The sequence below is a fragment of the Eurosta solidaginis genome, chromosome 5 (genome assembly GCF_040869045.1).
Source record: "Eurosta solidaginis isolate ZX-2024a chromosome 5, ASM4086904v1, whole genome shotgun sequence".
Lineage (NCBI taxonomy): Eukaryota > Metazoa > Arthropoda > Insecta > Diptera > Tephritidae > Eurosta > Eurosta solidaginis.
The window spans coordinates 196,726,710-196,749,327 of record NC_090323.1 but is presented as its reverse complement, the minus strand read 5'-3'; the positions used below and the strand labels follow the sequence as shown (position 1 = coordinate 196,749,327).

General features: G+C 37.8%; 1 protein-coding gene and 1 long non-coding RNA gene across 4 annotated transcripts in view; one reads left to right on the top strand and one right to left on the bottom strand.

The window, feature by feature from the left end:
• LOC137252093 (gustatory receptor for sugar taste 64c-like) overlaps window positions 1-1,631 on the bottom strand; it is a 41,712-nt gene extending 40,081 nt beyond the window's left edge. The window contains exons 1-2 of the mRNA XM_067787316.1: window positions 1,526-1,631; window positions 1,147-1,341 (exon numbers count right to left, since the gene is read on the bottom strand). Coding sequence (XP_067643417.1) covers window positions 1,147-1,341; window positions 1,526-1,571 — 241 coding nt within the window. The 5' untranslated portion in view covers window positions 1,572-1,631. The remainder of the gene's footprint in view (window positions 1-1,146; window positions 1,342-1,525) is intronic.
• Window positions 1-22,618, top strand: part of LOC137252094 (uncharacterized) — a 150,025-nt gene that overhangs the window by 116,996 nt on the left and 10,411 nt on the right. The window lies entirely within an intron of this gene.

The window sequence follows — 22,618 nt, the reverse complement described above, 5'->3', positions numbered from 1 at the left end:
GATACTGATGTGACTCACATATATATATTCTGACCGTATCCCATCTGTCTCTTTGGAAGGTCATGTTATTGATCACACTGCCTGGAGATAGGTCGCCAAGTACCCTTTCTACAACTCTTCGCTGATCGGAAAAGTGCCCTCATTCGAAGAAGTTGAGGCGTACATTGTCTATTTTCCCACAGTACAGGCAGCTCGGGTTATCAACCTTGCCCATTCTGTGCAGGTATTTGGGGAAGTAAGCGTATCTGGTTAAAAACTGGGTCAGGTAAAAGTGTATCTCTCCGTGTGGTCGTTCCAACCACGGATTCAGTTCAGGGATTAGTTCCCTAGTCCACTTTTCTACGATGCTGTTGCTCAACTGTTCTTGCCACCGTCAAATCGATTATTCTCGCGCCTGCATGGCAACATTAGCTCTACTCGTTTACGATCCGTTGTTGTATATTGGTTTTCTCTCCTCAGCGAAAATATATATCGGTATGGTTCTCGCAACGACCAGGACAGCTACAGCCGAGACCGTGCGATAAGTCGAAACTTTTCGCAGCGCCCCTCTACGTTGGACCGAGGTGAGGGCGACTCGGTTCTTCCGGTATTTCATTACGTTCGCCCAGATTACTGCACCGTTTAAGAGTCTAGAACCCGAGGCTGATGTAAGCGGCTTCCTTGTGCATGGTTTTGAACCCCCTGTGCTTGCCATTCCTCTACTCAAATTCTCTATTGTGCGCGCAGCTCTTTCGCTGTCTCAGAAGTTTAGTTTGGTGTCTAACCTCACTTCCAGATATTTCGTTGAATAAGTGAGTGTTTCTATTGGCTGGTGCCCAACGGTCATATTCCTGGTAGTGGGAATCCCACTCTGTTTGAGAAATAATGTACTAGAAGTAGATTCAGATCAAAAAGTAAGTCCTTCCTAATTTGTACGACTGTTCGGCAGCCTACATATCCCAGTTCAGAGTACTCTCCAAGCTAGAGATATAAAATGATATCTCTATACCTACACTCTGGAGCAAATGTACCCCATGCATAAAACAAAGAGCATTTTATGGGACTCGTTTACATTACAAACCCAAATATTCAAGATTTGGAATAAAAAAAAATCGAGTCCGAGCAGATGCTCAAGCTCTAAGCATGCGACCACCTATTTTCATTTACCCACTGTATACAGCTTCAGACCCATTTCCACCACAACCTTCGTTGATAGCACCACATCCATTAGGGAGAATCCAATCAATGTGAGTGAAAGGAATACAGTTAGAGTGCACCAGCTAAAGTGCACCTTGTCAATACTCGATTTGAGCCAAACTCCAGAAACAGGTAAAGCAGCCAGGATTTGCGAGATAATCATAACTGTAAAAAACGAAAAAAAAGTATAATATTAAATTCGTAAACAAATTGTTTCAAAATAACTAAACAAATGTGCTGGGAATCTGCGAGCGTGCAAAAGCAGGCACGTACAAGCAAGGCTGCCACATGTTTGCAAGCTGCTGCGACTCAACCGTGTGCATACATATTTACATATTTGCATACTTACACGGCGCCAATGCATGATGCATCGTATTAAAATTCTCTACACGCATTTCTTTCCGCAATTCTCCCTCCTCAAGCTTACTTTTCGCTTGCTTTTGCTGTTTCAAATATTCTTGTAATTCCATTTTCTGCATTGACACGACTTGCAACACTTCAAAATATTCAATGCCCTTAAATCGTTAAAAGTTTCAAGCTGTAAAAGTTTTTACATTCTTCACAACTCCGTTGTATTCGCTGAATGAAAAAAAGAAAAATTATCATGCAAAACATGTTTAAGGTGTGCATTAAAATTTTTTTGTTTTTGTTTTTTTATTACTCTTGTAAATATAGCAAACTAACGATTTCATTCTGATTTCAATCAGAATAGCAACAGGGAATATGAAAAAATGCAACGCGCAAAAAAAACACAAAAATCCAACCAATGCACGCACTGTGGCTTAAGTGACCATGTTCTGCGGCCAAAAATCAATTTTTTTAGTTTCCGATTTTTGGTATATTATATTTTCTCTGAATAGGGAATAAACCTTATATTACGAAAACATGCTTTTTTCGCTCTCTGGTACTCTAGTACAAGAGGTAACCAGCTGAAGTTAACCGTTATTTGAACGTCAATTTTGCGATTTTTATTGTGCGAAAATTAGTTAAGCCTAAAATTCTGCGAAAGGAAAAGTTTTACAGATAAATCCGTTTTTTAAAATCGAAAATAATCGTGAAGGTGTGTATAACAATATGTATAAGTGCGAAAACAATACTAACAACATATATTTAAAATTTCGCAGTAATTATGTGCTAGTTGAAATTATGTGGGTTTAAAAATGTTGCTCGGGTTTCATAAAGTAGAAGTTGTGGGGTCCGACTGGGTGCGATATAGAAATTAATTGAGAGAAAAGCGTATTGTTTTTCCTTTAATTTGGTGTACATACCTTTTGCAAGAGTTTGCTAATCGCCGACTTATCAAACATTTTCAGAGCATATCAAGATCAAAAACGGAGATATGTTTAATGTGTGGGTGGAAAATAATAAGCAACAAAAAGCTGTTTTCGATTGGATTATGCGAAAATTCAATAGTCGACTTAACGAGGAGAATTTAAACAAATTTTTTAAGTTAAACGGTTTTATTGAAAATAATACTTCCATGAAATAATAATAACAATAAAAGCTAGAAAATAATTAGGTAGGTCTTACTTACTTACTTACTTAATTGGCGCTTAACCGTCAAAACGGTTATGGCCGTCCAACAAGGCGCGCCAGTCGCTCCTTTGCTCCGCCAACCGGCGCCAATTGGTCACACCAAGGGAGTTTAAATCGTTTTCCATCTGGTCCTTCCAACGGAGTGGGGGCCGCCCTCTACCACTGCTTCCATAAGCGAGTTCCGATAGAAACGCTTTCTTGGCCGGAGCATCATCTTTCATTCGCATAACATGGCCTAGCCAGCGCAACCGCTGCGTTTTAATTCGCTGGACTATGTTGATGTCTGCGTATAGCTCGTACAGCTCATCATTAAATCTTCTTCGGTACTCGCCATCGCCAACGCGTAGAGGTCCATAAATCTTTCGAAGAACTTTTCTCTCGAACACTCCCAAAGCCGCTTCATCTGCTGTTGTCATGGTCAATGCTTCTGCCCCATATAGCCGGACGGGTACGATAAGTGACTTGTAGAGTATGATTTTCGTTCGCCGAGAGAGGACTTTACTTTTCAATTGCCTACCTAGTCCAAAGTAGCATTTATTGGCAAGATTGATTATTCGCTGGATTTCAGTGCTGATGTTGTTGCTAGTGTTGATGCTGGTTCCCAAATAAACGAAGTCTTTTACTATTTCGAAATTATGGCTGCCAACAGTAGCGTGGTTGCCAAGGCGCATATGCGCTGACTCTTTGCTCGATGACAGCAGGTACTTCGTTTTGTCCTCATTCACCATCAAACACATCTTTACCGCTTCTTTTTCTTGTTTGGAGTAAGCAAAAGTAACAGCGCGGGTGTTTAGGCCGATGATATCAATGTCATCAGCATATGCCATTAACTGCACACTTTTATAGAATATTGTTCCAGTGCGGTTAAGTTCTGCAGCTAGTATAATTTTCTCCAGCATAAAATTAAAGAAATCGCACCCTGTCTGAAACCTCGATTAGTTTCGAACGGCTCGGAAAGGTCCTTCCCAATTCTGACTGAGCTGATGGTGTTGCTCAACGTCATTTTGCACAGCCGTATAAGTTTTGCGGGTAAACCAAATTCAGACATAGCAGGTCCTTTTCGTGCTGTCGAAGGCGGCTTTAAAGTCGACGAAGGGGTGATATGTGTCGATTCTCTTTTCACGGGTTTTTTCCAAGATTTGGCGCATTGTGAAAATCTGGTCGATGGTAGATTTACCATGTCTGAAGCCGCACTGATAAGGTCCAATCAGCCGGTTCACGGTGGGCTTCAATCTTTCGCACAAGACACTTGAAATTACCTTATATGCGATATTAAGAACGCTGATTCCACGATAGTTGGTGCATTTTGCATTTTTTTTTCTTATTTATTTGGTGCATTTTGCAGTATCCCTCTTCTTGTGGACTGGGCAAAGAACACTTAGATTCCAATCGTCGGGCATGCACTCGCCCGCCCATATTTTGCTAAGATGCTGTTGAATGCGCCTTACCAACTCCTCGCCGCCGTACTTGAATAGCTCCGCGAGAAATCCATCAGCACCCACGGCCTTGTTGTTTTTCAATCTGGTTATTGTTATTCTAACTTCGTCATAATCGGGCGGGGGGACATATATTCCATCATCATCGATTGCGGGATCGGGTTCGTCATCGCTGCGCGGTGAATCGCTGCCTCCATTTAGGAGAGCAGAGAAGTGTTCCCTCCATAATATAATTGATGTGGAGTGTGATTACTAGTATTTAGGACCTACCTAATTATTTTCTAGCTTTTAGTATTATTACTAGCTTATTCCCGTGGGTTCCACCCCACGTTTCTATAAAAATATGCTAAATAAATAGCACAAATTTTGAAGTTATTTTAAGGATGTGTACTTGCGAATTTAGGTACTGCTGAAATCATAGGATATAGAATATTTTTTGTAAATTATTTGAAGTATAAATAAAAAGGTTTTTTGATGAGCAGGCTACCTATAATAGGCCATGGGTGAAACATGAGTTCGTAAGATTGACTCCTACTACAGCTAATGAATGTCCTTGAGCTTTATTGATAGACATTGCGAAAGCCAACCTAATAGGAAATTTGAGGCGTTGGAAATTTAAAGGCATATCTGTCGGTATTAATTGAATCCTTGGTATGAAAACTTTATTGTTTTCGAAATTTCCCGATGAAATCATTGCTTCAATGGTATTGGAAGTTTTGTGACCATAAGTTTTGTAGCATTGTATAAGCGCGGAGGATACAAATTACAATATTATGAACCCTTTTTCAAAGATCAGTCGATGAGGAGACATTGCTGGTGGCTCCAAGGAGTTAAAAAACTCAACCGGAAAATGCACAGCTTGCGATTCATCCACGACTGTGTCAATGGATTAATAAGTAGTACCGTTTGTTTGAATTTTATATAGATAGATATAGAAGATGTAGACAGACAGAAATTAACAAAAAAATTTTAACGGCGGCAGATTACTAAACGTCCAAACGGAATAACAGCCAAACTTAAGTCTGTCGTTAAATTTTAGCTGTTAAAATAACCTAAGTTTATACGGCAGCCATAGGTCTCAAAAATCTCATTTTTATGGAAGGTGCCACGCCTGCTTTTCCCCAATTCCACATTTTACTGGAGGTGTTAGAACTTAACGTCATATATCTCCTTTCAAATTTTTATTATCCTACCATTACTACATCAAGAAATATAAGGTATGATATATTCAATTTGTATGGGAGGTGCCACGCCCCCTTCTCCCTCACCTCATATTTTCTTGGTGGTGTTAGGGAATGACCCCATATAACTCCTTACTGAATTTCAATATTCTAGCATGAATACCTTCAGTTATGCAGTATCAAAGATTGCATTTGTATGGCAGGTGCTACGCCTCTTTTATATATCGCAATTATTTTTAGTCTATGACCATCCGTGGAAGGTTTCAAGTGGGTTGTGCAAATTTGGTTGTGATCGGTCCATCCGTTTAGGATGCAACCCGATCTATACCTACATACATACATACATAATTTGAATTTTATATATATAAAAGATAGATTATTTCACGTAAGTATTGTTTTCAATAAAACGGTTTAATTTAAAAATTTTTTTTAATTATTTTATTTTCAAGTTTTTAGTCTTTATTTAATTGCCTATTATTTCTCATTCTATTTAGTTCATTTAGTGACTCATTATTACAAGGAGTCTTTCCTGAAAATTTGTTACAATCTAAGTCCTCAATACATAATCCTTCCAAAGACGTTACTCGCGTCTGCGCCACGTATGCTTGTCCCTCCTCCAACTCCAAAATATTTTGATGTCACTTCTACCGGACTGTATGTAATATTTGTTCCAAATATGGACCAAATCGGAGCGCAAATACGATTTTTGTGAATATCTCAATCATTGCGCCACATAGCGGCGATTTTTTTTCATAGGTCGCTTTCTATTTTTTTATTTATGTATTATGTGTTCCAAATATGGACCAAATCGGACCACAAATACGATTTTTGTGAATATCTCGATCATTGCGCCACATAGCGGCGATTTTTTTTCATAGGTCGCTTTCTATTCTTTTATATATTATGTGTTCCAAAATGGACCAAATCGGACCACAAATACGATTTTTGTGAATATCTCGATCATTGCGCCACATAGCGGCGATTTTTTTATAGGCCGCTTTCTCTTCTTGTATGTATTATGTGTTCCAAATATGGACCAAATCGGACCACAAATACGATTTTTTTTTAGTATCTCGATCATTGCGCCACCTAGCGGAGATTTTTTTCATAGGTCGCTTTGTATTCTTGTATGTATTATGTGTTCCAAATTTGGACCAAATCGGACCACAAATACGATTTTTGTGAATATCTCGATCATTGCGCCACATAGCGGCGATTTTTTCATAGGTCTTTTCTATTCTTGTATGTATTATGTGTTCCAAATATGAGCCAAATCGAACCACAAATACGATTTTTGTGAATATCTCGATCATTGCGCCACATAGCGGCGATTTTTTTCTTGTATGTATTATGTGTTCCAAATATGGACTAAATCGGACCACAAATACGATTTTTTTGAATATCGCGATCATTGCGCAACCTAGCGGCGATTTTTTTCATAGGTCGCTTTGTATTCTTGTATGTATTATGTGTTCCAAATATGAGCCAAATCGAACCACAATTACGATTTTTGTGAATATCTCGATCCTTGCGCCACCTAGCGCCGATTTTTTTCGTATTATTGCATTGTCATCGGGTTCTGAAGTATATTCTAAGTTTCAAACTTGTAGCTTATCGGGAAGTTACTTAAATTTTAATTACAAAATTCGTTCACAACGGCCGGCCGTGCAGCCGTGCAGCCTGTCAAATCAACCTAAAAAAACCGTTTAGTTAAGAGTTTCTGCTCACATGCAACCCAAAAACGGAAGAAAAATGGACGAAGTTTACAAAATATGATCACGTACGAAAGTCACTGGCTAGAAATGGATATTGTATTTTGTTTGCTTTTGTAAGAGAACATTCGAAGTTTAGATGGATAAATACGACTGGTATCCTATGTCAGCTACGTTACACAAAATTTTGGTTCACGCCGCTCAAATTATGCAATCATCTAGTGTACCACTAGGTTGCCTAGGAGAAAACAAATACTATAAAAGTGATCGCATGTCGCATGGCAGAAAAAATAGCAGGGAAAATAATATAAGATATGTCTTTGATAGAGCTATGGATTCATCTGATCCCCTTTTATCTAGTATGTACTTGTCAAAGAGGATTTATTCAACAAAAAAACAAACATTTCCACCTGAATTAGTTGCACTTTTGAAATCTCCTCCTAATGAGTTTGACGATGATAAGCCTACAACATCAAGTCAGGCATTACAAGAATTAGATGGAATACGTTCCGACGATAATGAAGATATGGACGACAATACTTGCTTCTCGATTGAACTATAGGACGAAGAAGAATCGTGGGATTAAATCAAGGTGGGAGGACTCTACCTGACACACAAAAACAACAATTTGCTATGCTTTTAGTACTCACGAAATATGTAGGTTAAAAAAGTTCTTAAATAATATACCTACTCGCAAGTCTGATTTAAAAATAAAAGGCGTGGCAGTGATAAAATCCCGCCCATTTTTTGTCAGAGTTTTAGGGGGATGCAAGATGTTTGTGTGCAAATTTTCAAGCTTCTATCTCCTTTGGTTGATCTTTGGCCGCAGAACATGTTCATTTAAGCCATAGTGCAATGTCATATTTAGCAAACTGCTGCTACAGTTAGATCTTTGATGTTGATAATATTTTTTTAATGTTAAATTGATTAAGTATGTGACCCTTTGAAGTAGTCAAAGCAATGTTTGCGCTGAGTTTCTTTCTACCTTTTTTGTAGGAATTGCATTTAGCGCAAAATTTATATTCATACCAGGTGATGTGAATTGCACGCCATTCTACACATTCCGCCTCCAGACCTAGTGCCCAAAAACATCGCGTTAGCAACTGCAAGAAGGCTTGAGTACAGAACATATGGCCATATCAGTATAGCTCCTGCTAATATCGGGCAAGTGGAATATGTGGTCCCAGGCCTGAGCTTCGAAAGAGATCAATTGAGCCAGAGGGTTGGTGTCAGGGTGTCGAAATGCCAGAAAACACTATACACGTATATACAGATGTTTCCAAATTAATGGAAGGGGTAGGGTCTGCTGTTTACTGTGTCGATCCAGAAATAATTAGATCGTACAGGCTGCCAGATTACTGCAGCGTCTTTCAAACAGAAATTATAGCCGTGAAGAAAGCAGCAGAAATTTTGAAAGAAGCGTGCTTAAGTTGCACTCGCGTCAATACACATATATATTGATAGACAGGCGGCGCTTAAGGAAATAATCTCATGCAGTACTTCATCAAGAAGTCTTCTGGAATGGAAAGAAGCATTGGATAGACTTCGCTGTGGACGGACCATACACCTATACTGTGTTCTCGGTCATAAAGGGATAGAAGGTACCGAAAAGGCCGAAGGGTTGGCAAAGAAGGGTGCAACACTCGATCAAAAGACAATAGACTTCCCAATCCATTGTACCCTGCGCTCGCCAGGTGAAGGCTCCATCTATTAGGGGCGGCAGAGTTGCCAGATCTCGAAACAGCAATTAAGAAAACTTCTAGTTTTTGCCACGAGGACGGAGTTATTTTATAACATATGTCCTGGCACCTGATTGGTGTTCTTGCGTTTGGTCGTCAAACAAATTCTGGTAACACTGTGGACACATTGAATCTATCTGAAGTCTTATTGACCAGCCAGTTCGACGCAATCAAACTAAGTGAAGTGAATTGAAGGTTTGTGAAACTCCACAATGTTTCCGTATAGAAAATTTATTTTTCAAAGGGTGTGCTGTTTTCAAAGAAATTTGCTCTTAAAATATTTAAAACAAAGACGTAGTTTATTTGCTTACATAAACTTTGAAATTTTTTTTTTTTATTTTTTGCGTGGAAGGAGGAAATGCTTTATGCACTGACCTGGAAATATTTGAAGCCTCACTGCGAGACTCTCCGTGTGTGGGACTTCCTTCCTCCCTCGCCGGGTACCCATTCAAGCTTTACCTCTCACGGCCCGCGCGGTTCCCCACGCCTGGAACCGCATTTAACATTATTTCGCTACGTGAGCTCCAAGGCTGCTTTCACGCTAATTTGTTTGGCACCCTTCTTCTCGTTTGGTAAGGAGCTTTTTTTTCTTGGAAGGAGCAAATGCTTTATGGCCTGAATAGAATATTGTTACGAATATTAGCAAAACTAAGGAGTGCTGCCAGCTCTAAGCCGATGCTAAGCAGTGACGTGAATGCACATCAATAATTCAATCATCATGTATCTACATAAACGAAACAATAACTGCGTCTACATATATGTACCATGTACGTATACGAGCAGCGGAGAGTCAATGCACAAATACATGCATATATCTGAGATACTCCTATAAGTATGCAATGAGAAAAACTATAAAATTGTGCAATTGTAGTTACAGCTGAGAAGTTTGAGAGCTGCTGGACTAGTAGATTCTGGAAGCGAATAGAAGATGCGAATGTTAAATCAAAGAGTATAAAAGGCGACAGATGTAGAGGCGCTGTAATTCAGTTTGATTTGAGCTGTCAAGCAGTTACGACTAAGACGATACCAACGAGCGATACCACGTCGATGGCATTACGTTACTGACTGTCTTACACCCAAAAATACAGGTTATGACGATCGATAAGGATGTACATTTTGGTGAGCATTCACAACATTTGTACCTAAAACCCAGAGCCATAATAAAATCCTCAAATCTCTTGCCGGCAGCATTTCGAGTAGAGACAAAAAGATGCTCATTACCACTCATAAAACAATTGGCCGGCCGCTTGCATGCTTATCTTCTTATGCCTCAGATCACCGCCTATGCAGTGAGGTGGGAGTGCTCCCCATTAGGGAGAGAAATGAAGTGCTCAACAAACAGTTTCTGTTGAATACCCAGAAGCATAGACACCTCAATAGATATCTGATTGAAAAGGCACCTCCTCTCAGGGGCTTAAGAAGTTATTGTAAGCATCATGAAGAAATCCGGCATTTAATAATTCATTCTTAAAGACAAATACTCAAAGCTCGCTGTTGAGGAAAGCAATCTCCGCGCGCGTCACTCTAGCTAAACTTCGATTTGGATACAGCAACAGGTTAAACTCTTCCCTATCGAGAAACAACCCCGACATACAAAATGTATGCCCCGCTTGCAATGTGTCCCCACATGACACCAACCATCTCTTTAATTGTAATGTGGAACCAACGCCTCTAACACCCCTTTCCCTATGGTCCACCCCTGTTGAAACAGCAAGTTTCCTTGGACTCCCGTTAGAGGATATTGATGACAGTTTGTGATCGGTCGCGTCTGTTGGGTGGGGCGAAGCACTGCTACAACAACAACAACAACGATACCTAGCGAGCAATAGCAGTATTATTTTGAAAGTCAGTTTGGTTATTAAGCTATTCGTTGCACAGTTTGAGTGTTTGAGTGATGGTTCTGTTCCATTCCAGGTATTTAAGCTCCAATTTGAGAAGACGTCGGCAGCGAACAACTGGAATGCTGAAGATAAATTTGCAGCTCTGTTCGTGGCATTGAAAGGGCCAGCAGCCGAAATCCTACAGACGATTCCCGAAGGAGAGCGGAACAACTATGAAGCATGGATGGCCGCTGTCGAGAGACGTTATGGAAGCGAGCATAGGAAGCAGATATTCCAAATTGAGTTGCAAAACCGTCACCAAAGAGCGAATGAGACTTTGCAGGAGTTTGCCTCGGATGTTGAAAGGTTGGCTCATCTCGCAAATGCGGACGCACCTGTGGAATACACAGAAAGGTTAAAGACTCAGAGCTTTAGTAACGGCATATGGGACGTCGAAACGAAGCGAGCCACATACGCGAACCCAAAGTCAAGATTTGCTGAAACGGTATCCCATGCACTGACTTAGGAAACAGCGTCACTTTTGAGTAAGCCCGCATACAAAGCTCATCGTGTGGAAGTGGAAAGGCCCGATTGGGTAGACACAATTTGGGAAGCACTGAAGGGATTACAACAAAATAATGCCGGAGTTATGAAGTGTTTCAAGTGCCAAGTCACATTGCACGTCATAGCAGAACCGGTCTTGGTAGTTCCAATTTGGCTGGTCGTAAACGCAAAGCTGGAGGAGATAAACAAGAGCGACTCAAATGTAAAAATCGAGGACTTGCCCCAGCTATGGAATGTAGTGTGATACCTATCTCATAAACTGGAAGGAAATCGAGCAGTCTTACCGTCAAAGGAAATGTGGATGGCAAGGTTCGTGTACTGACTGTAGATACGGGCGCATCTCATTCCTTGATCCGATCTGATTTGGTCAACAGGAAAGTAAAGCCATTACCTGGAGCAAGATTGCGTACGATTACTGGCGAGTACAACCAAGTCCAGGGAAAAGTGGTATGTGAAGTCTTAATTGGGGAGGTCATGGTTCTACACAAACTCGTTGTGGCAGAGATCGTTCGTGAAGTCATTTGGGAGTGGATTTCCTAGTTGACTATGGTATCAGGATCGACATGCAGAAAAGGATTGTGCATTATAAGAACCAGGATGTGCCAATTAACTTCAGTTTGGAAAAAGGTTTCAGCAGTAGAAAAGTGTTCCATCCAAATTTCGTTGCAGTTGGGAAGGCCCGTACAAGGTTGTGAAGAAGATCAGTGATACCATATACCGCATACAAAGCATTGAGAAACCACGGAGTAGAAGAGTGGTACATTTGGCGATGCTAGCAGCGTTTAGATCGAGAGATTTGTCTGATCGGGACGATCAGACTTAGGTGGAGGGCAGTGTTACGAATATTAGCAAAACTAAGGAGTGCTGCCAGCTCTAAGCCGATGCTAAGCAGTGACGTGAATGCACATCAATAATTCAATCATCATGTATCTACATAAACGAAACAATAACTGCGTCTACATATATGTACCATGTACGTATACGAGCAGCGGAGAGTCAATGCACAAATACATGCATATATCTGAGATACTCCTATAAGTATGCAATGAGAAAAACTATAAAATTGTGCAATTGTAGTTACAGCTGAGAAGTTTGAGAGCTGCTGGACTAGTAGATTATGGAAGCGACTAGAAGATGCGAATGTTAAAATCAAAGAGTATAAAAGGCGACAGACATAGAGGCGCTGTAATTCAGTTTGATTTGAGCTGTCAAGCAGTTACGACTAAGACGATAACTAGCGAGCAATAGCAGTATTATTTTGAAAGTCAGTTTGGTTATTAAGCTATTCGTTGCACAGTTTGAGTGTTATTGTGAAGTATTTTAATAAAGGCCATTTTTCCATTATTCCATATTGGAGTTATTTATTCAACAGTTTAGCGATACGAACCTAGCAAAAGAACAAATAAGAGGATTTGCAAGTAAAATCGTTACAATATTTAAAGCGCGAGGTTCTCCTAGTATAGGACTCCCCTCCCCTTTGAAGAGCTACCCACTAGAATTAAACTCCCATAGCCCACGCAATTCCGTTGAACAGCCGTGGCTATTATCACACCAATCATCACTCGTCTTCTCATTTGCCGAAAAGTATATATAATTAATGCCCCATCCGATTATAATGAAGTTAGAATAGCAATAACAAGATGAAACAACAAAAAATCCGCGGGCGCTGATAGATAACCTGCGGAGCTACTAAAATACTATGGGGAGGAGATGGTAGGTCGCATTGGAAACTAAATTTTCTTTACCCAGTCCTCAAGAATTAGGATCATGCAAACTTCACCAACTACCGCGGGATCAGCCTATAATCGCATATAAGGTCTTATCAAGTGTGTTGTGCAACAAATTGAAGCACATCGTGAATCAGCTAATCAGTGCGGCTTCAAACCTGGTCAATCTACCATCGACCATTTTGACGATGCGCCAAATCTTGGAAAAACCCCGTGAAAAATAATTGACACATATCACCTCTTCGTCTACTCTAAAGTCACCTTCGACAGCACGAACAGAAGCTGCCTATATGCCGCTATGTCTGAATTTGGTTGCCCCGCAAAACTTATGCAGCTGTTCATAATGATGTTGTTTAACACCATCATCCCAGTCGGAATTGGACCTCCCCGAGCCACTGCTACAACAACAAACACGTCTCCGAGCCGTTCGAAACTAAATAAAGTTTCAGACAGGGTGATCCCCTATTGTGCGATTTCTTTAACTTGATGCTGGAGAAAATTATACAAGCTGGAACTATATTGTACACATTGACCTGAACACCTGCGCCGTAAGTTCTGCTTACTCCAAACTGGAAAAAGAAGCGGCGATAAGTTAAGTCCTCTCTAGGAAAAAGAAAATCATGCTCTACGAGTCACAATTCATGTGTGTGTATTCACATGAAAATCGATGACATTTTGTACTACATTAGGCAGATACAATTTATTTTAGTGCTACCACATACGAGCTTTCCAAGCCTCGTAGTCCCTGCAATGCCACGTGTCTTTATGGAAAGATTCAGAATTTCCTCGCTGCTTAGCGCGCTGTCACCATCAACATCCCTCAAATACCCAAAAGAAGCAATATTTCATTTCATCAGATTCATTTCGGAGATTCGATACAAGCTTCAAAGTTTTCTCAGAAGCACTCACCCAAAGAGCTCTTGACTTTTCAGATTTTTGAGTTACTCATCCCTGGCTGAAAGACCTTCCAGCACGAAAATAGCTTTATGCTGTCTGCCGAAGGTGCAAAGTCTTCAAGTAACATACACAGGGTTTTTAGTGGCAGAAAATAGTGCTCCCAGTACAACTGCCAATTTAGGTAATATCTTTCATTCAATTGGTTTCATTGGTTTATATGAACTAGCAGTATATTTACACAAAATATATTTTAAATACAGTCATAAATATTTTATATTCCACAATTCTTCAAAGAATTCCGTCCTTGTCCATCTCGTACTCAATTTGCTTGCAATAGTTGGTTACTTGCTGAATTGCGCCTTTATTAATTACATCGGTGACCATAACTTCATAAGTAAAAATTGTGCTAGCCATCTGTAATTAAATCAGAAATAATAATAATAAAAAATTTATTACCAAACAAAAATAGATAAATTTCAATCACTCAACGCATTTACCGCTAAAATAAATTTTCTCGTTATAAAGAAGAAACCGCAACCCGACCAAGCTGTTATATCGAAGGCCAATTGTTCACTGAACCGTAAAATATTTATGCAAATTGCATATATTTTAACCACAAGGAATAAGACAAATACACACATACATAACTCTATAGATAAATACACAAAAGGAATGTACATTTTACAACAGTGTTTTTTTACAAGTGTGAAAAATTAGTACTGTAACGAATTTACTGCAAATCCTCTTATTTGCAACCTTCCACTAAGTTCGAATCACTAAACTGTTGAATAAATGAATCCAATATTTTATAATGCAAAATGGCCTTTATTAAAGTACTTTCAAAAAATAACACTGCTACTACTCGACAGATGGAACGCTTAAATCAAACTCTACTGTTGAGGCCTTTTATACTCTTTGACTTCCTCGTTGCATCTTCTAGACGCTTCTGTTCTAAAATCTACTAGCTGGTTATCTGTTATAATTATAGCTACAGATGTACGTGTATAGCTCTCATATGCGCGACACTTCCACAATTATAATTGCATATCTCAGATAAGATATCTGCATGTGTTTGTGCGTTGCTTCTCTGCTGCGTGTACGTACATATGTGTAGACATAATGATTGAATTATTGATGTGCATTCACGTCACTGCTTAGCATCGGCTTAGAGATCACAGTACTCCTTAGTGTTGCTAATATTCGTTACAGTACTACTAAATTTTAGTATGTACTAGCAGGGTACCTGGCGTTGCTCAAGTTGAGCGGATACTAATCTGAATAAGAAAGTGTATTTTAACGTATTCCTTCCCGTTACTCAAAGTCAAGCAATCAGTGTACAAGATTTTATTGATCTTCTTTAAAATGTATCTCCCAATTTTTCTCATTCTTACCCTTTAAAATTTCCTTATATCTCCCTCTTCATTTTTTACACCCTCTACTTCTCTCCTTCTTTTTTCTTAGATCCCTCATTCCTCTAATTTATCAATCTTTGTTTTATTTTCAAATTTTATTTTGTCACACACAATTCGCACTCAAAATCTCATAACTTAATCAATTATTTTAATTAAAAAAAAACTTTTAAATCACTCAATGAAATCGCTTTAACTTTTTGTGAATTCAATGCTATGAACAAACAAAAATTTTGCACTTAAGTACGTACATGGCGTATGAGTAACTTTTGCTGGCATACAAAATTTCTCGCCACTCAGTGGCGCACGTGAAATTAAAAAACAAAAATAATTTAAATTTAAAATTTTTAGTTCTGAAATTCTGGAAAAACTTCGTCTTGATCGAAGCAACCTATATGTTTTATTTGGTGATGATTGAAGTGTGGCAAATACGTATCCATAGGGAACACACACACACACAGAATTTGATTTTTATATATATAGATTATAAACTGAAATGCAAAATGAAATGAAAAATGACAGCGAGTTATTTACCACTGCCGTGAGTCTTCAATAACTGCCCCTAAATGGGCCTCCTAAACATTATCTCAGTGATGATAAACTTTTTATGTTTTACGCGCAAATATAGAAAAGTAATTTTTTTTAGTTTCGAATTTTTGGCAAATTATATTTTCTCTGAATAGGGAATAAACCTTATATTGCGAATACATGCTTTTTTGGTCTCTGGCAACTCTAGTACAAGAGGTAACCAGCTGAATTTAACCGTTATTTGAACGTCAATTTTGCGATTTTTATTGTGCAAAAATTAGTTAAGCCAAAAATTGTGCGAAAGGAAAAGTATTACAGATAAATCTGTTTTTTTTTTTAAATGGAAAATAATCGTGAAGATGTGTATAACAATTTGTATAAGTGCAAAAACAATACTAACAACATATATTTAAAATTTCGCAGCAATTATGTGCTGGTTAAAATTATGTGGGTTTAAAAATGTTGCTCGGGTTTCGTAAAGTAGAAGTTATGGGGTCCGACTGGGTGTGATATGAAAATTAATTGTGAGAAAATTGTGTTGTTTTTCCTTTAATTCGGTATATATCTTTTGCAAGAGTTTGCTAATCGCTGACTTATCAAACATTTTCAGAGCATATCATGATCAAAAACGGAGATATGTTTAATGTGTGGGTGGAAAATAATAAGCAACAAAAAACTGTTTTCGACTGGATTATGCGAAAATTCAATAGTCGACTTAACGAGGAGAAGGTGAAAGAAATAAATTTAAAAAAAATAATTTTTAAAAAATTTTTAAGTTAAACGGTTTTATTGAAAACAATACTTACATGAAGTAATAATAATACTAAAAGCTAGAAGATAATTAGGTAGGTCCACGTCCAACGCTTTTATTTAATTTTCTGATCAACGCCTTAGATTGATGAGGAGTGTGATTACTAGTACCTAGGACCTACCTAATTATTTACTAGCTTTTAGTATTACTAGTACGCCTGTGGTCGAAATTCGACCAACTTGTATTTTTTTCAACTCAGTCTATGCATCAAGTATTGGAAACTGGTCTAACTTACTTAATTTTTTCATTAAAATTTTGAATTTGAGCTAAGACATTATACTTTTTGATTATATTTTCTTAAATTTTCTACAAACTTTTCACATGTAATAATAACGTTTTGGTATGGAGCTCCTTAAACAAAAAATATAAAAATTATGTAAAATCAAATGAAATTGACATAGAATTATGGTGAAATTACTTGAAATTGAATTGAAAAATAGGTTTTTCCACACCACCCGGAAGGTCACCGTTGGCGGGCTACCGCAGTTAGTTTTGGGTGCTCGGTTCCCCAGTAGGCCTATATCACCCATATACATATATCGCCCATTTACTTCAATAGTGTCATAATTCAAACAACACGAACTTTTAGTTAAAAACGAAGAAATGTGCTAAAGGAATTTAGCCTATTTCACGCCACCCGTTAGGTATGCAATTGGCGCTATACCGAGTTTAATTTTGTATAAATACATATGTAATATGTAAGTGTGGCACAAAACAAAAATTTCGAGTAGAATAGAGGACACCTTCATAAAAAGTAAAATAAAAATATAAAACAATTATGCAATGAGAAAGAAGGCAGAGTTTACTAAAAAAAATTTTAATGAAAGAAAAAAATAAAGTACTTAAAGAGCGAAAAAATTAAGTGAAGTGAATAAACCGTTCCATATAAAAACGCAATAACTGCATTTAGACTTTTTTCCGGGTTTTAATGTTATCATTGTGGAAATATGAAGATTCCAATTGCCGGATATTTAATGTTGGGATTCCCATTGAGATCTATGTACGTAATTAATTTGTATTAAATTTGTAAACACTCCTTTTCATGAATATATATGACCATATCTACCATAAAATATTGTCTGTGAACGACATAATACTAAGATATAACAAGGCAGAATAAATTAGAAAGAAAAAAAAAACAAACAAAAACATTGAAATTGCTCACGCAAACATATTTACTAAGATGAAATTAATTTCATAACTTTAAGCGACATAAACAAATTAGGGTTATGGGATCTAAGCATCCGATTAATGGATATATAATCCAATAAAGTTGGCCTAATAATAAATATAGTGGGTAATATACTGCCTATGCAATACGGCCGCCATGATGCCGGTTGACATTTTCACATAAAACCAAGGGACGTTTTTATACTCAGTTGAGCAGAGCTCACAGAGTATATTAAGTTTGATTGGATAACGGTTGGTTGTACATATATAAAGGAATCGAGATAGATATAGACTTCCATGTATCAAAATAATCAGGATCGAAAAAAAATTTGATTGAGCCATGTCCGTCCGTCCGTTTAAACGATAACTTGAGTCAATTTTGAGGTATCTTGATGAAATTTGGTATGTAGATTCCTGAGCACTCATCTCAGATCGCTATTTAAAATGAACGATATCGGACTATAACCACGCCCACTTTTTCGATATCGAAAATTTCGAAAAACCGAAAAAGTGCGATAATTCATTACAAAAGACAGATAAAACGACGAAACTTGGTAGATGAGTTGAAATTATGACGCAGAATAGAAAATTAGTAAAATTTTGGACAATGGGCGTGGCACCGCCCACTTTTAAAAGAAGGTAATTTAGAAGTTTTGCAAGCTGTAATTTGGCAGTCGTTGAAGATATCATGATGAACTTTGGCAGGAACGTTACTGCTATTACTATATGTACGCTCAATAAAAATTTGCAAAATCGGAGAAGGACCACGCCTACTTTTAAAAAAAAATTTTTTTAAAGTAAAATTTTAACAAAAAATTTAATATCTTTACAGTATATAAGTAAATTATGTCAACATTCAACTCCAGTAATGATATAGTGCAACAAAATACAAAAATAAAAGAAAATTTCAAAATGGGCGTGGCTCCGCCCTTTTTCATTTCACTTGTCTAGGATACTTTTAACGCCATAATTCGAACAAAAACTAACCAATCCTTTTGGGCATAGATTTTATAACGTTAACTGTTTTCTGTGAAAATGGGCGAAATCGGTTGATGCCACGCCCAGTTTTTATACACAGTCGTCCGTCTGTCCTTCCGCATGGCCGTTAACATGATAACTTGAGCAAAAATCGGCATATCTTTAATGAACTTAGTTCACGTGCTTACTTGAACTCACTTTATCTTGGTATGAAAAATGAACGAAATCCGACTATGACCACGCCCACTTTTTCGATATCGAAATTTACGAAAAATGAAAAAAATGCCATAATTCTATACCAAATACGAAAAAAGGGATGAAACATGGTAAGGTAATTGGATTGTTTTATTGACGCGAAATATAACTTTAGAAAAAACTTTATAAAATGGTTGTGACACCTACCATATTAACTAGAAGAAAATTAAAAAAGTTCTGCAGGGCGAAATAAAAAACCCTTAAAATCTTGGCAGGTACTACATATATAAACAAATTAGCGGTATCCAACAGATGATGTTCTGGGTCACCCTGGTCCACATTTTGGTCGATATCTGGAAAATGCCTTCACATATACAACTACCACCACTCACTTTTAAAACTCTCATTAATACCTTTAATTTGATACCCATATCGTACAAACTTATTCTAGAGTCACCCCTGGTCCACCTTTATGGCGATATCTCGAAAAGGCGTCCACCTATAGAACTAAGTCCCACGCCCTTTTAAAATACTCATTAAAACCTTTCATTTGATACCCACATCGTACAAACATATTCTAAAGTCACCCCTGATCCACCTTTATGGCGATATCTCGAAAAGGCGAACACCTATAGAACTAAGGCCCACTCCCTTTTAAAATACTCATTAACACCTTTCATTTGATACCCATATCGTACAAACGCATTCTAGAGTCACCCCTGGTCCACCTTTATGGCGATATCTCGAAAAGGCGACCACCTATACAACAACCACCACTCCCTTTTAAAACCCTCATTAATACCTTTAATTTGATACCCATATCGTACAAACACATTCTAGAGTCACCCCTGGTCCACCTTTGTGGCGATATCTCGAAAGGGCGTCCACCTATGGAACTAAGGATTACTCCATTTTAAAATACTCATTAACACCTTTCATTTGATACCCATATCGTACAAACGCATTCTAGAGTCAACCCTGATCCACCTTTATGGCTATATCCCTAAATGGCGTCCACCTATAGAACTATGGCCCACTCCCTCATAAAATACTCTTTAATGCCCTTCATTTGATACGCATGTCATACAAACATATTCCAGGTTTTCCCTCGGTTCATTTTCCTACATGGTTATTTTCCCTTATGTTGTCACCATAGCTCTCAACTGAGTATGTAATGTTCGGTTACACCCGAACTTAACCTTCCTTACTTGTTTTTTTTCCGTTTAATATACAACGTGAAATTTTCCGATTCAGTCAACTTGCATTTAAATAATAAATAATATAATAATGGAAATGCAAAAATATTTTCGGGCAAATTTGCAGTTAATTGTTATAAATAAATAAATTTAGTGAGTTTGAACAAAAGTTGACTCATTATTTGTGATTTCATGTTTTTTTGAAAGCAACATTAAATTAAAAAAAAAACAAAGAATCTGTTAAATAAAGACCGATGCATTTACGTGTAAGTAAAATTTGTCCAAAAAAATAGGCCGGTTAAGTTATTACTTCTATTTAAAGTTTTTTTGTGCGCTAACAGCTATTTTGGAACAATTTTAAAAGGATTTTTGTACAGACCAACATAGGTAAGTGGCAACAATTGGAAACAATATTTTATTTGAACTGAAAATGAGTGAGGCAGTAGTTCTCTCACCGTTTGGCGCGTACGAATATGTACATATTTAGACGAAACAATGCGTCCTACAGATGGCAATTTCGATATTTGCACAGATTTTCGAATTTAAAAAAACCTTTTTCTATTAATTATAAACAAATAAAGTAATATTTGTTAACAAAAATAGGCCCATGCACTGCGGCCGATTCATACGAATTGATTCATATAACTTTTATATGATTTTACGTATGCTAACTATGCGAAACCGCCTGTCAATTGTTTGTATGGAACTTTTGCTAGCGTATTAATATATAGATACTAAAAGCTAGAAAATAATTAGGTAGGTCCTAGGTACTAGTAATCACACTCCTCACAAATCTAGGGCGTTGATCTGGCAATTAAATAAAAGCGTTGGGCGCAAGAAATTTCTAAAAATGCGAGGCGTAGCATAACCTGATTAAGGTTCACTTGGTCTTATATATGACTATCAATAAAAATTTTACGCGTCCAACGCTTTTAGTTGATTTTCTGATCAACGCCCTTTTCTTGTATGTATTATGTGTTCCAAATATGAGCCTAATCGAACCACATATACGATTTTTGTGAATATCTCGATCCTTGCGCCACCTAGCGACGATTTTTTTCGTATTATTGCATTGTGTCATCGGGTTCTGAACTATATTCTAAGTTTCAAGCTTGTAGCATATGGGGAAGTTACTTAATTTTAATTACAAAATTCGTTCACAACGGCCGGCCGTGCACCCTGTCAAGTCAACCTAAATAAAACCGTTTAATTAAGAGTTTCTGCTCACATGCAACCCAAAAATGGAAAAAAATGGACGAAGATTACAAAATATGATCGCGTATGAAAATCACTGGCTAGGAATGGATATTGTATTTTGTTTGCTTTTGTAAGAGAACATTCGAAATTTAGATGGAAAAATACGACTGGTATCCTATGTCAGCCACGTTACACAAAATTTTGGTTCACGCCGCTCAAATTATGCAATCATCTAGTGTACCACTAGGCTGCCTAGGACAAAACAAATACTATAAAAGTGATCGCATGTCGCATGGCAGAAAAAATAGCTGGGAAAATAATATAAGAGATGTCTTTGATAGAGCTATGGATTCATCTGATCTCCTTTTATCTAGTATCTACTTGTCAAAGAGGATTTATTCAACAAAAAAACAAACATTTTCACCTGAATTAGTTGCACTTTTGAAATCTCCTCCTAATGAGTTTGGCGATGATAAGCATACAACATCAAGTCAGGCATTACAAGAATTAGATGGAATATGTTCCGACGATAGTGAAGATATGTACGACAATACTTGCTTCTCGATTGAACTATAGGAAGAAGAAGAATCGTGGGATTAGATCAAGTTGGGACTCTACCAACAACAATTTGTTATTCTTTTAGTACTCACTCAAAAATGAGGCAACAAAAATAAAATCGACTAACAATTTTAAATATAATACCAATCTTTTTGAAAAAATTGTTTTTGCATAGGCTTAAGTGTTTCATTTTATTTTGCGTACAACATATTTAGCGATATCTCGAAAAATAACAGATTCATGGAAAGAAGGCTTGAGTACAGAACATATGGCCATAGCAGTATAGCGCCAGCTCAAATCGGCCAAGGGGAATATATGGTCCCAGGCCTGAGCTTCGAAAGAGATCAATTGAGCCAGAGGGTTGGCGTCAGGGTGTAGAAATGCCAGAAAACACTATACACGTATATACGGATGTTTCCAAATTAATGGAAGGGGTAGGGTGTGCTGTTTACTGCGTCGATCCAGAAATACTTAGATCGTACAGGCTGCCAGATTACTGCAGCGTCTTTCAAGCAGAAATTATAGGCGTGAAGAAAGCAGCAGACATTTTGGAGGAAGCGTGCTTAAGTTGCATTCGTGTCAATATACATATATATTGATAGTCAGGCGGCGCTTAAGGAAATAATCTCATGCAGTACTTCATCAAGAAGTCTTCTGGAATGCAAAGAAGCATTGGATAGACTTCGCTGAGGCCGGACCATATACCTATACTGTGTTCTCGGTCATAAAAGGATAGAAGGTACCGAAAAGGACGAAGAGTTGGCAAAGAAGGTTGCAACACTCGATCA